At 37.5% G+C, this 12251-nt stretch overlaps 2 protein-coding genes across 5 annotated transcripts in view; both read left to right on the forward strand.

The window, feature by feature from the left end:
- Window positions 1-12251, forward strand: part of LOC112574793 — a 453350-nt gene that overhangs the window by 120227 nt on the left and 320872 nt on the right. The window lies entirely within an intron of this gene.
- LOC112574805 lies at window positions 891-12172 on the forward strand. Of its 3 annotated transcripts, none has more exons than XM_025256113.1 (11): window positions 891-1016; window positions 4540-4649; window positions 4862-4996; window positions 5252-5458; window positions 7855-7995; window positions 8303-8494; window positions 8669-8800; window positions 8927-9139; window positions 9467-9554; window positions 11119-11217; window positions 11414-12172. In XM_025256113.1, the coding sequence occupies exons 2-11, from the start codon at window positions 4541-4543 to the stop codon at window positions 11433-11435; spliced, it is 1338 nt and encodes a 445-aa protein (XP_025111898.1). In that variant the 5' UTR covers window positions 891-1016; window position 4540; the 3' UTR covers window positions 11436-12172. The 3 variants fall into 3 exon arrangements, with proteins under 3 accessions (XP_025111898.1, XP_025111900.1, XP_025111899.1); XM_025256115.1 differs by having other exon boundaries at window positions 8927-9040; XM_025256114.1 differs by having other exon boundaries at window positions 8306-8494.

A 12251-nucleotide genomic window follows, 5' to 3' on the forward strand; every position in this document is an offset into this window, starting at 1 on the left:
GTAGACTTTCAAAATAAAACATGCTGAAGCCAACACACCTAGCTTACGAACGTTACAGAATCAGATTTAGAATCACTTTATTGATTAGGCCAGTGTCCCTTTTAATGGCGAAGCATAAGAAAACTATTAGAAGTATTACAAATAAATTGTATAGAAGCAACACTGATAGGAAAGTGACTAAAAGTCTTTGTTTCCCTACAAGGCCTTTATTCTTTTCCCTTGCGTATAAAGTGTTTACGCATTGAGCTCTAACCTGTCGTAGATGTTTTTCGATTCATGCAGACGAGTACATGTGCACGCGCTAAAACACGCAAGCACACACACACACCCATTCCCATGACACACACACACACACAAACATTTACACACACACTATATATATATACATAAACACACATTTGTTGGTCAGTTCGTAAGGCTTGCCGGTGAAAAAGAATACTGGTAGCGGCAGACAAAGCTGACCACACTTACTTTTTTAGCAGGTCCTCTATTCACGATTAGTCACTTGTTCTCAATCGTCTCTAATAGAACTGGCTTGTCAAAGTTTAAGCAATCAAATGTGTTTATGCATAAAGTTGGCTGTTTTATTTATTGACTATATTTATATTCTTTGACTATTCTGGAAAACTAATATGCTTAGAAAGTAGAAAGTATAATTAGGACAACAACATATAGTTTCATCAATTACGTTGGATGAAATTCAACGTGCCTTGTAAATTGAGAAGCTATTTAAGAAAGTATGAGTTTGGTGCAAACTTACCTTAGTTAAAATTGCTGGGCTTATCTACATTGACTTTACTAATTTTTTTCTTTTTTTTTTTTTTTTTTGGTTGTTTCCCAGAACTTTCCTCGACACAAGATTAAGTACCACCTTCCTGTCATCAAGACGACTTATAAAGTTTTACCCAACACTTTTGCATCCCGGAAGGAACCCCACGTACACTACAGATTTAGTAACGCTAATGGCGATCGTCCTACCGGTAGTGTACCGGCAAGTACAGAGTAAAAGAGACTGGGTAAGTGTTGGTTTTAATAAGGTGCATGTTAATTCTTCTGTCAGTTAAATGACTGCAAATTAAAGAGGAAGAGTTTTTTTTAACATGTATTAACACACACTTAATAAGGCAGCAGTCGTGAAAGTATTTTAAGCTGTAGTTGAAGTTTTGTCTTAGGATTCTTAACCCTACTCGACCTAGATTTGATTAAAATCTTTCAACATTTTTAATACCTAAATACATTATAGAATGTTTCCTATTTTTTCAGAATTTGAGTCATGTATCTATGCTTGAAAACCGTTGTAATTAATTTTGAATTCTTATTTTGTTGTATACGCTTCTACATTTTCGGAAAACTCCGAAAGTCTCAATAAGGCTAATTAGACTCGCACAAAACATCACATGTCACACCTCAGTGCAGAGAGTAACATGATAGCCTACTATGAACAATATTTATAATCTATAATGATATTGCAATTGCAGTCAAATTTTGCTGTTCACCCGTAAATTAAATTATTATGCATAACGCTGTTGATAGCACAACTGTGATCTGTTTAGCGATCGTGTTTACTTTACGTGTAATAGGCGTAAAATAGATATGACACAGCTATTCTATTTTTAAATTCTTGAAACGTACACTAGACAGTAGTGAGTCCTTCATTCAAAAAAAAAAGAAAAAGAAAAAAAAAAGAACAAAAGGAAAACGAAAAAATATTTCATATGGCATAAAATGACGCCTCCTAAAACAACCTGTAGTTCAACACAGACTTAAAATAGTAGGCCAGCATGTCTATCCCCCCCCCCTCCCCACACACACACACACACAAAACCAGCAACAAAAAATAAAACAACAACAAAGCAAAACAACCAAAAAAACTTGAAACAATTTTGAAGGAAGAATTTGTAAAATCTGACAACCTTTTGCCATAACTGAAGACTATGGTAATATAGCAGCGGGTAAGACTAGAACCCATTTATAGTAGATTTAATTTTCTGCTTTAAGGACGAGTTTTTAAGTCGCAAAGGGGGGATTTGTTTAGAAGCTGATAGTTTGTTTGAATCACTTATGCCTGATAATGTTACATAACAAGCAAGGTCCTCTATTGTATGAGCAACAACTTTCATAGCTTTAGCTTAAATGTGAAACCTTTAAATCATATCTGCTATAAATTTTGCTCGAAACAGTTCATCGAAATAACTACTATTCACTCCCGTACTTAAGCATTGGCTCCGACAGTACTTTTTCAGAATCTATTAGATTATTTAAGTACATTAAAGTACAAAGGTATTAAGTAGCCAACGAACGTCATAACTTTAACAATTATCCGTAAAATAAAGGAATATTTCCCCCTTTATAAATCCTGTTCAACAAAAATTCCGAAGTCACAGTTTACAAAATCTTTCCTTCATTAAGACCCATATTTATTTGGCAAATGTAGTCGAACGTTTGACCCAGTTTTAAAACGCTTTCTGTGCATGTCATGTGGTAACTTAAATATCTGTAGAGAGTGACACCTTAGGGCTTAGGGGCTTACACACCTGTCCGAAAGAATGACGGGGAGTGGGGGCTAGTCACCTGTTCACCACGCCACTGCAGGCGGGGAGGAGTGTCAGTAGGGTGGTCGTTCTTTTGTCGATGTTGGCCGCTAGACTGGTTTGTGAGTGAGTGACCAATGGCATTTCTTGATGTATGTGTGGTTGCGAATGCGCAAAGTAAAATAAGGAAGAAAGAACCGGAAGAACACTTCTGGGCACGACGTCAGAGTGGACGTAGCGACTGGTCAGCAGTCAAAGCGACCTCAGCATCTCTAAAACCGGGTCTTGAGCTGAGGGCAAGTGTCGGGAGGAAGACACTTGAGTCAGAGGACCTTGAGCAAGAGGGTGAGTCAGTGACGAGGAACGGTTAGGACTGCCTGTTGTCGCCTTGGAAAGTGAAGGGCTACGTGACCAGTGTAACGTTTTATGAAAGAGTGTGTTGAATGTGTTTGCGAGCGCGTGTAAACATCTGCATGTAAACCTCGCTCGCCGCACTCTTTCACCTTTTTCAACAAAAAGGTCCGGCCAACGATTAACACATTTAATGTTTATGAAATTAACTAACGATGAGATGAGGATGAAAAAAAAAAAAAACGCTACCCCCTCCAGCGTCAACCTCCTCCTAACGTTTCTCAGACGGTTGGCGCTGACGAGATCACTGACTAGACCAGCAGGTTAATCCAGTTAATCACTTCACGCAGTTCGTGAAGCTAAGGAGAGATTAAAGCCGTATCGGCGAAGATGTTGTATTCCGACCGAATTGATTTCTACACCACGCTCGGAATACACGTGATAATACTCCACAGGAAAACCGTTGGATATCCGTTGCAGGCAGTTAACCACACACTGTTCACTGACCACGGAGCTCTGCACTCTCCAACTGCTTGGTCTCGTCTGTCCCGAGAACCGTTAGAATCCTCTAGTTAACTCATCCTCTTTTCCCTCCTGACCAATCAGGCACCCCTAGCGACCAGGTAACTAGGACGACCATCCAACAGTCTTTCTTGGAGACTCTCTCAACCAATCATAAGTACTATATGGCTCTCCATTGCCTACCGTCGCCCTAGTTACGCTGTGCTAAGCTGATTTACGTCATTCCATCTATGACGTAAGAAAATGAGTCATACAGAGCCGTGTCAGCGCTCGCGCGACTGCTCTTCCCTGACCACAGGGAAAGTTAAAAATAAACATGAATCTAACTAGATTCGTCTCAATGGCGAATCGTTACAACCAGCTTGCACTATCTGTGAGAAGACTTGCACTACCTGTGACAGGTAAACGTTCGACGCCAAGGAGGAGAACATATGGGACTCCCCACAGCATGGATAGCACTGGGACTCCCCCAAGACGAGTCTTTTTTTATTGTTTGTATTTGTATGTCTTAATGTTTAATATATCTGTTATTTCTATACGTTATATCACACGTCGATTTTGGTGTCGGGGAAGAGCTAAGTCATAACATTTCCAAGACATCCGGGCACAATACAGTATTTTGGAGAAACGTGGGGCACTAAACGCTTACCGCTTTAAATATTTGCCTCACTTACAACAGTCTTCGGGAAAGGGGAGCTGTATCCTTGACAAGGCGATACCTACAATAACTCACAACAAATCTGGATTGTGAGACTACAAAAGCTGCCAAACATTTTGCACTATAGGGTTTCCATAAAAATGTCCCATTTTATTGAAACGATTTGACATTTTTTTATAGGTTAGGTATGCGCAAACATGAAAAGTAAACACCAGAATTTATGTATGTTTAATTATTTGAATTTAAGTTATTCGACCATTGTAGGACATGAGAGGTTTACAAATAAAGAAATGAAAACAAAACAAAAGAAAAAAAATAAACAAGAAAATGGTAGCATGCTGCTGCTACTGATGATTTCTTTTGTTTCCTGGTATTTTAGATGATGTGATGTAATATGTAAAAAAACTGCTTACATGGTGCTCTATCTTAAAAGAAAAAAAAGAGGTTTTCACGTTAGAAAGGCAAATTTCATTGCAGGATGCGACACCAGGTGACCTTCATCAGTCTCTCGTCCCTTTCTCGGCTCTTACTAGTTGAGCTTATCTTCTGCCTTCATCAAATGCCTAGTGCTCGAGCACTGGCGCAAGGTATATCCCTGCTGCTTGCTTGGAAAAAATCTGATATAATTCAATATATTATGATAGAGAATTTTTCATTTTTAACTGTTACTTTTTGTAAAGAGATATTAACAGAACGTCTTCTACAATGCTTTTACATTTAAAAGACAAAAGGTGGCGCCAGTCACGATGCCATACAGTAATGACAACTATGTTGTCTCTTGTGTCTAATAACATTAAAGATGGCGATGGGTCGTGTGACGTTCCTACAGTGGAACCACTGGCAAGTACGTCACTGACGTGTCATTTTAACAAGGACCTGAATGAGACGAAGACCGACTTCACTGTCTTTTTAACCATCGGAGTAAACCCGCAAAGTGAGTATTCGCACTTTACACTTTGTATTGGTTTATATCTTATTTACCTAAATCTTCTTTGTTTTCAAATTCTAATTGTTGTGCATTAACTTGGGATAACAAACTTACATTTTTTGAAAGCGAGAATGCTTGGATTTTTTATACTAATTTTCACTATAACTGTAACTTTTCACTAGAAGTTTACTTTGTACTAGGTCTGTGCAGCCTGCCAAATTAAAGACAATTTAAAAACTCGTACTGTTTGTTTGCTTCAAGAATCTCAGAAAGTATTGGCATGCGGATGGACATCAAAGAATATAAAATGTTCTGTCAGTCCTGGATACCAATTCAACAATGCAGTATCTCACAAAGTGACCTTGGAAATTCCTAGAGCTTCTGTACTACAGATAGGAACATATACATGTGTGCATAACAACATGGCTACCGACAGAAGTATTTCTTGTGATTTTCGCCTGACACTAGGTGAGACATGTAATTTTGTCTGTCTTGTTGACTTTTCTACTTAAATTTTTACCCACCTCCCTTTGTCCTACAAATCGCAAATTTTAACCAGTTACTCATTTCCGGTGACAATACAATATTAAATCATTTTATGTTTATATTTATTTATATTCTCAGTTGTAAAAGTAGTCCATTGCTACCCTTTTCGTCAGATGCGTCATACATGGGACACATTTCTAAAAAGAGATTTATATAAAACTGCATAATTGCACTACAACGGACTGTAAAAGGAAGGCCATACTTTTAAATTATATTTATTTAGGAATTAGGAGATGGGTGGCAATAAGCTAACACTAATTCTATGTGTCATAAGCGATAATAACTTAGAAGTAAATAGAGCAGACTAAACATTTCATACTTTTGACCTATGTTAATAAAATTTTAGATAGATTTTTGCAGTGTTGTCCATAGGAATGGGAATCCCATGGGAATCCCATGGGAAACGTCCCATGGGATGGGATGAGATGGGACAGCACACATTTGTATTTCCCATGGTAGTCGATACTTGATATTGTAAAATAAATTTACGCTGAAATTCGCATTGTCAGACTTTTTAAGCACAGGAAAAATACTTTTTTATTCCAGTTTCATTATGCCATGACTTTGTTAACATGTGTGCAATGCGCAGTGTTGTCCATAGGAATGTTATTGCCATGGGAAACGTCCCATGGGATGGGATGGGATGGGATGGGAGAGAAAAATATGTCAAATGGACAAGCCTGGATTTTTGTGTAAACAGCGGCACAACATGCTGCTTTTTATAACGCACATGACTTTGGTACTAAACATTTAGTAAAACTCAATGTTTTAAACTCACGTTAAGAGGATGCAAGTGGTGTGAATTAATTAGCACGGCGCGGACAGGCCGAGCCACAAGTGCTGAAGAAGTAACGGAAAGATTATGTTTGATCAGCCCTTTCACAAATAGTTTAGAATATTCTGGAAGTTGGTTAGTATAATTAACCGTCACTTTCCAGTGCTTCATTTTCTCAAGGAGACTCAGCAAGTAGCAAGACATTGCGTGTGGGGTAGTGTAGGTGGTGCCATTCAAGCAAGAGAATCAACTGAGCTCAGGAAAAGATATCATCCATGAAAGTTCTGTTAAATGAGGGGACTTTTAACAGCTTTGACATTACTTACCCAAGAGTCGGCATGGGTGAGAGACGAGGGTGCGGTCGCTCGTTCCTCAAAGACTGTGCCGGTGATTACAATGTTCACAGCTAAAGGTGGCGCGTTTTCTTTTCTGTTTGATGGATATATGAGAATGTGAATGAATAGAAACAAGTGAGTGTGATTAACTGTTGTAAGAGTACAGCATCGCATGTTATCGGTGAACGGCAGTGACATCTGTTGTGAGCACACGCCTAAATAGTTTAAAAGTTTCTTCAGTTTATACGGGCTATGTTATAGAAATCCCCTCTTGGCACTTTATAAAGTGTTATGAAAAATTCTCGTTGGTACTATCACTAGTGTTGTCTAATTATAATAAGAAAAATGTGATTACTGTGTCTTTCGGTAAATTTGCATTTCACTCAGTACATGATTTTTGCGACATTCCTTTTTTTTCCTAATTAAATTAGACAGGGCCTGCAATTAACAAGTTTGTCTTTCCTCAGAAATTATAGAACGCGTAAATGTCAGGACGATCATGTGAGTGTTAGGAGCGCATATGAGTGTTTCTCCTATGTGTCTCCTCTATTTATTACCTGCTATGTGTACTATTCATAATACTGAACAAGTAAACATACAGTCAAATCTCCCTACTATGCCACCTACCAGGACCAGGACCGAGTGGCATAGTAGTCAGGGTTCGTAAAAACGGCTTTATTTGCTCAAGTTACCCGTCAGTCCAAAGCTCTCAAGAATCGTAGGCTGGCGCTAGCTGTCTCCTCTCATTCTCCCCCTCACCTCTTCATCCTCCACCCCTCCCAACCACATCCGCACACCTGCATCCTGTCGCTAGTCGACTCCCTCCAGCTCTCCCTCTGTCACGTGGCTGTCACCCGGCCAGCGACCTACCCCCATCGCCACCCTCCCCCCTCCCTGTGTGTGTGCATTGTTCCAGCCCACCTAACTGCCATGTCCCACACTACCGTACAGTATAATAATGGAGCACTGCGTGGAATTTCACAACTTGTGCCTTTTAACAATCACACAAAAGTGGCATAGTAGCGAGAGTAGGGGTGGCATAGTACATTTTTTTTTTACATTGAATTTATAGTCGGGACCGAGCAAAAGTGGCATAATACCGAGAGTGGCATAGTAGCGGGGTGGCATAGTAGAGAGATTTGACTGTATTAGAAAAATTTTACTTTTTAGGATTTAAACTCATATTCTATTCTGTTGAATTTTATTAGCGGGAAAAACAATGTGCGACATACCCTCTGTAAGAGTAAATACATCGACCTCCCTGACATGCTACTTCCCAGAGGACATCAGCAGGAACGAAGCAGACTATACGGTCTCAGTCTATCATTATAAAAACAGTGGTAACCCAGGTGCTGTGATTGCCCTAAAGTCTTTTTCTCTTATATATATAATTTCTTTGGGCGTCTCTTTGCTTATTTATTTAATAGTCGAGAGTGTGATGATAAATATTTTTATTTTAAGCATATATAGATCAATTATTTTTATCAGCAAATTATTTGTTAGAGAGCGCTATTAAGACTTAAATGTAAAAAAGGTGAGTGAAATCCATCAGACTGATACCAAAATATGTTCATACTTTTGAAAAATTCGATTTTTTGTGTTCGAATTAGATTTTTTCATTGTAACTTTTGTTTATTATCTTTCTTGTCCCGTTAGCAGACCGAGTGTTTAGTTACCTATCGATGAAAAAAAGTCAACATGCCACCCGTGGATACGTACTTGATGGCGATATCACAGATCACCTGACTCTGAGATTCCCTAATGCTGTAAAGGAGCAAGAAGGGAAGTACAGCTGTATCATCACAGGCGTGGACTTAGCCCAAAACTGCTCGTTCACGCTTGCGAGTGGTAACCAAATATGATACAAAAAACTAATTAACCAGACACACAGAGGCTATTATTATGTTCGCTCTTTTTTGTTTTTGTTTGAGATTTGACGTGTAAAAGTACACACCTCTTTTTTATCAATATTTTACTTGTAGGAAACATAATACACACCCTTTAACTCTGTCTTTGTCACAGTTGTTCCAGTGACATCGACTTGTAGCATTCCAAGTGTCCAAGAGACAGAACCAGCAGAACTGACTTGTGCATTCAGTGTTGATGTTAATGTCACTAGAAAGGACTTCAAAGTGGTTCGTGACGGTGGGGCAGGTAAAGCAAGACTCTGTAAAATTGTTTCCTTGTTTGTTTCTTTTTTTAAATTACTCGTACATTAAATGTGTCATTTTTATTTTTTTTAAATAGAAGAGTGTGTAGTTTGTCATTCTTTGATTTCAGAAATTGTGAGCTGCAAGTGGAGAAATAATGAGCTAAACTGCAGTAAATATCTGGGATATGAAATCAACGAGACGGTTACAAATCACGTTGTCATCAAAGTAGCAGAGGCGTCAAGTAAACATAAAGGAAGATACGTTTGTCAACTGATAAACGCAGAGATGAACTGTTTTAAACCATGTGACTTTAATGTCTTAATGACAGCCAAATCTACTGGTATACACAAGTATCAAATATTCTTTGATGATGATGAGGAGGAGGAGGATGATGATGGATGGATGATAATGGATGATGATTGATGATTGATGATGATGATGATGATGATGATTTTTTAAGTGCCAAAAGACAATTCTAAAAATATGAAAAATTAACGAGAAAATCTACAGCGCAAACACTCACACACACCCACGCACGTAAGACAATAAAATTTAATTGTAATATTTTAGTCAAAAACAATGTGCTTGTCAATTCTATTATATTTTGCCATGCTTCAACTCGAAACATGAAACAGACTGTTGAATTAACTGTTGACCTTTTTTTCAGGTGAACATGGTAACACTGCTACTATAGCTTTTACTATAATAGGCATCCTCCTTGCAGTGTTTTTAATCGCGATAGTCATCAAGCTACGGTAAGAATTATAAAATTATGTGTTTATATACGACTGTTTAAGTATGTCTCTGATAGCATTTAAACATTTTATAAACGCTTATAAAGGGTTCTCGACCGCTTATAAAATGTTTAAATGTTATCAGGGGTTTGTGCATACTTCAGTGCATGCATGTATATTTATGTTCAAACATATTTTTTTACAACAAATTTACCACGTTATTACTTTATTTATCCTAGGTAATGCATTCATGGGAAATTAAGACAAAAGTGGTAGAGTACACCCATAGATGTCTTTTGTGTATGATCTGCCATCTTGGCAAGCATTCTCTCATGTAGGCCTAGGACGCTCACCTAGCATATGTTCAGCCTCACCAGTTCAGTTGTGTGCTGATCAGCTTGCAACAAATAGTTGCTTATGTCAAACAACCGATACTGATCAATAAATTAATATTAACTAAAATAAAATTTGCTTAAAAAACACAGGTAATCTCATTAGCATGACTATAAACACTTAACCTCCTCTATATTGCTTACTTTCTATGATTACATTTATTATTTTTTCTATTTTTCCGTTATTGCTTTTTCATTTTTTTGTGTCTTTCGAATTCATATTCAGCTTTTGAATAAAACACACTTTTGTTTTCAATGATTGCCTAATGAGCTGCTATAAACACGTCTGATGTCCAGGCATGTCTTTGTTAACATCACTAATTTTCTTTCTTTACCACGTATACTACTTGCCAAAATTTCCTTTCTTAGTCTTAATATTTGGAATAACTGCTCTCTACCTCATATAGAGACACTACAGGCTTGACAGTCTACACTGAATATCCACTTCTGACGTGTACCTCCTGTAGTATTTGAACCATTTGGTGGTCCACTTTCAGTTTGCTTTTCCTTTTCGTTTTATGTATTCTCAGAGTTTAAGGTCTGTGAAAGTAAATGTTTTTATCGGGTTGTCTATCTGTATGATGATGATGATGATGATGATGATGATGATGATGATGATGATGATGATGATGATGATGATATATGCTTTGGCAGAACTTTTTCCAAACTCTGGTTTCCATTCAAGTATTATGGTCCTACGCCCCAGTATTTTATAAAAACATATCATGGACAAACATAAAATCAATATTGACGTTTTTCCTTCTTTTTTAAAAATAAAACTTTATTTCTCATTTTATCCAAGGAAATTTGTTTATATCTGGATGTTATTATTAAGAAGTCAATTACTGTGTTTAGACTGAGGTTTTTAAAGAAAAAGGTTGGTGGACGGGTAGATGGGAAAGGATTAGAAAGATTATCTTGATCTTTGCTACATTCGATAGATGTGTATACTGTTCAAGTTAATTGTTCAAAGACAAGAAACAATCTCTGAGAGACATGATTAAACTTTGACACTGTCGTTAATATGGCTTGAATTGCTTGAAAAATGTTCCAGGTTACCAACGGAAACCCATCTGCAATAAAGTTTTATCGCTAAGGAATAAGCAATAGTGATAGTCTTCTGAAAGAATGAAAGTTGTCAACAGGTGGAGCCATTACAAAATTAAATTGTCTTTCTTTCGTTTAACTATTAGTCGCAGGTTACTTTGTTTCAAAATGTGCCGACAAAAAGGGAACAAGCCAAAAAATGCTAGCAGCGACAATAATGGAACAAAAGAAGAGCAACAGGCAATGTAAGAAGTAATTGTAAATACTTGAAAATATAACATGCTTAAATAAAGCAATATGTGACCAATTGCACACGCTGTCAATGAAGAAGGCAACACTATTTTTTATAGTCGTTTCAATCTTTATCGGCATTCCATTTACATCAGCAAATAAAACAAAATTCATTATAATTGTAATTTTTCTTTTACTTTTTGTGCACAGTGCATCTAAAGATGAAACGTAGTCTGCAACAACATTTGTGTGGTCAACTGCCTGAGGACACGCAGCACAAAAGGCGTTCTTACTATCAAGAGCGATCCCAAGAGACCTCGAACCTGTTCACAAGCTGTAAATCAGCTAAATTTTGTAAAATATATCTAAAAGCTGGAAGTAAGGTACCTGCTTCTGTAACGGCAACAAAACAGAGTCAAAGTAATGCACTTAAACGAAAAAAATTACAGAGAGAGAAACAAATTAGATTAGAAGATAGCCAAAAACAAGTGTGCCCGGTACTAGTTTTGCCCGTGCCAGTAACCCGAAGGTAGGACAGGAAGGCGGCTTGTAGATGTTGGATAAAGAAAGCTTACTTCAAGGGAAAACTGATTTGGAGAGGCAAGATGTGCCTCTAAAAATAGCTCATCGAATCTCATTGTAACGCTGATTTTTTTTACATTTGACAGTTTAAGATAATTTTCTTCCTTGTCAAAAAAAGTTTGCATTTGTTTTATACAATTTTTATCCAGAAACGGTTTTATGTCATTAGGCCTGACTATATGTAATATGTTCATCACCTGATTGCTGGAAACATCGCTTTTATACCTTCATTGTATATTTATTTTTATGATAGCTGACAATCTCTTCTGCAGAACCAATACAACTGCTCCTTTATGAGGAAATAATTAACCCCTTGTGGATAAGATTGTAACTAATAATAACTGCAGCTCATGTAAAAAGAGAGTAAAGTCCCTTTGCCTAACCAGCTGTCTGTCGTTTTGTCTCATCTGTGGATCTACGTCGACTTTTGTTGAATCCCACTGATCTGTGACGTTTGTTGTCTCCT

This window comes from Pomacea canaliculata, linkage group LG11, assembly GCF_003073045.1.
Source record: "Pomacea canaliculata isolate SZHN2017 linkage group LG11, ASM307304v1, whole genome shotgun sequence".
In the NCBI taxonomy this organism is placed as follows: domain Eukaryota; kingdom Metazoa; phylum Mollusca; class Gastropoda; order Architaenioglossa; family Ampullariidae; genus Pomacea; species Pomacea canaliculata.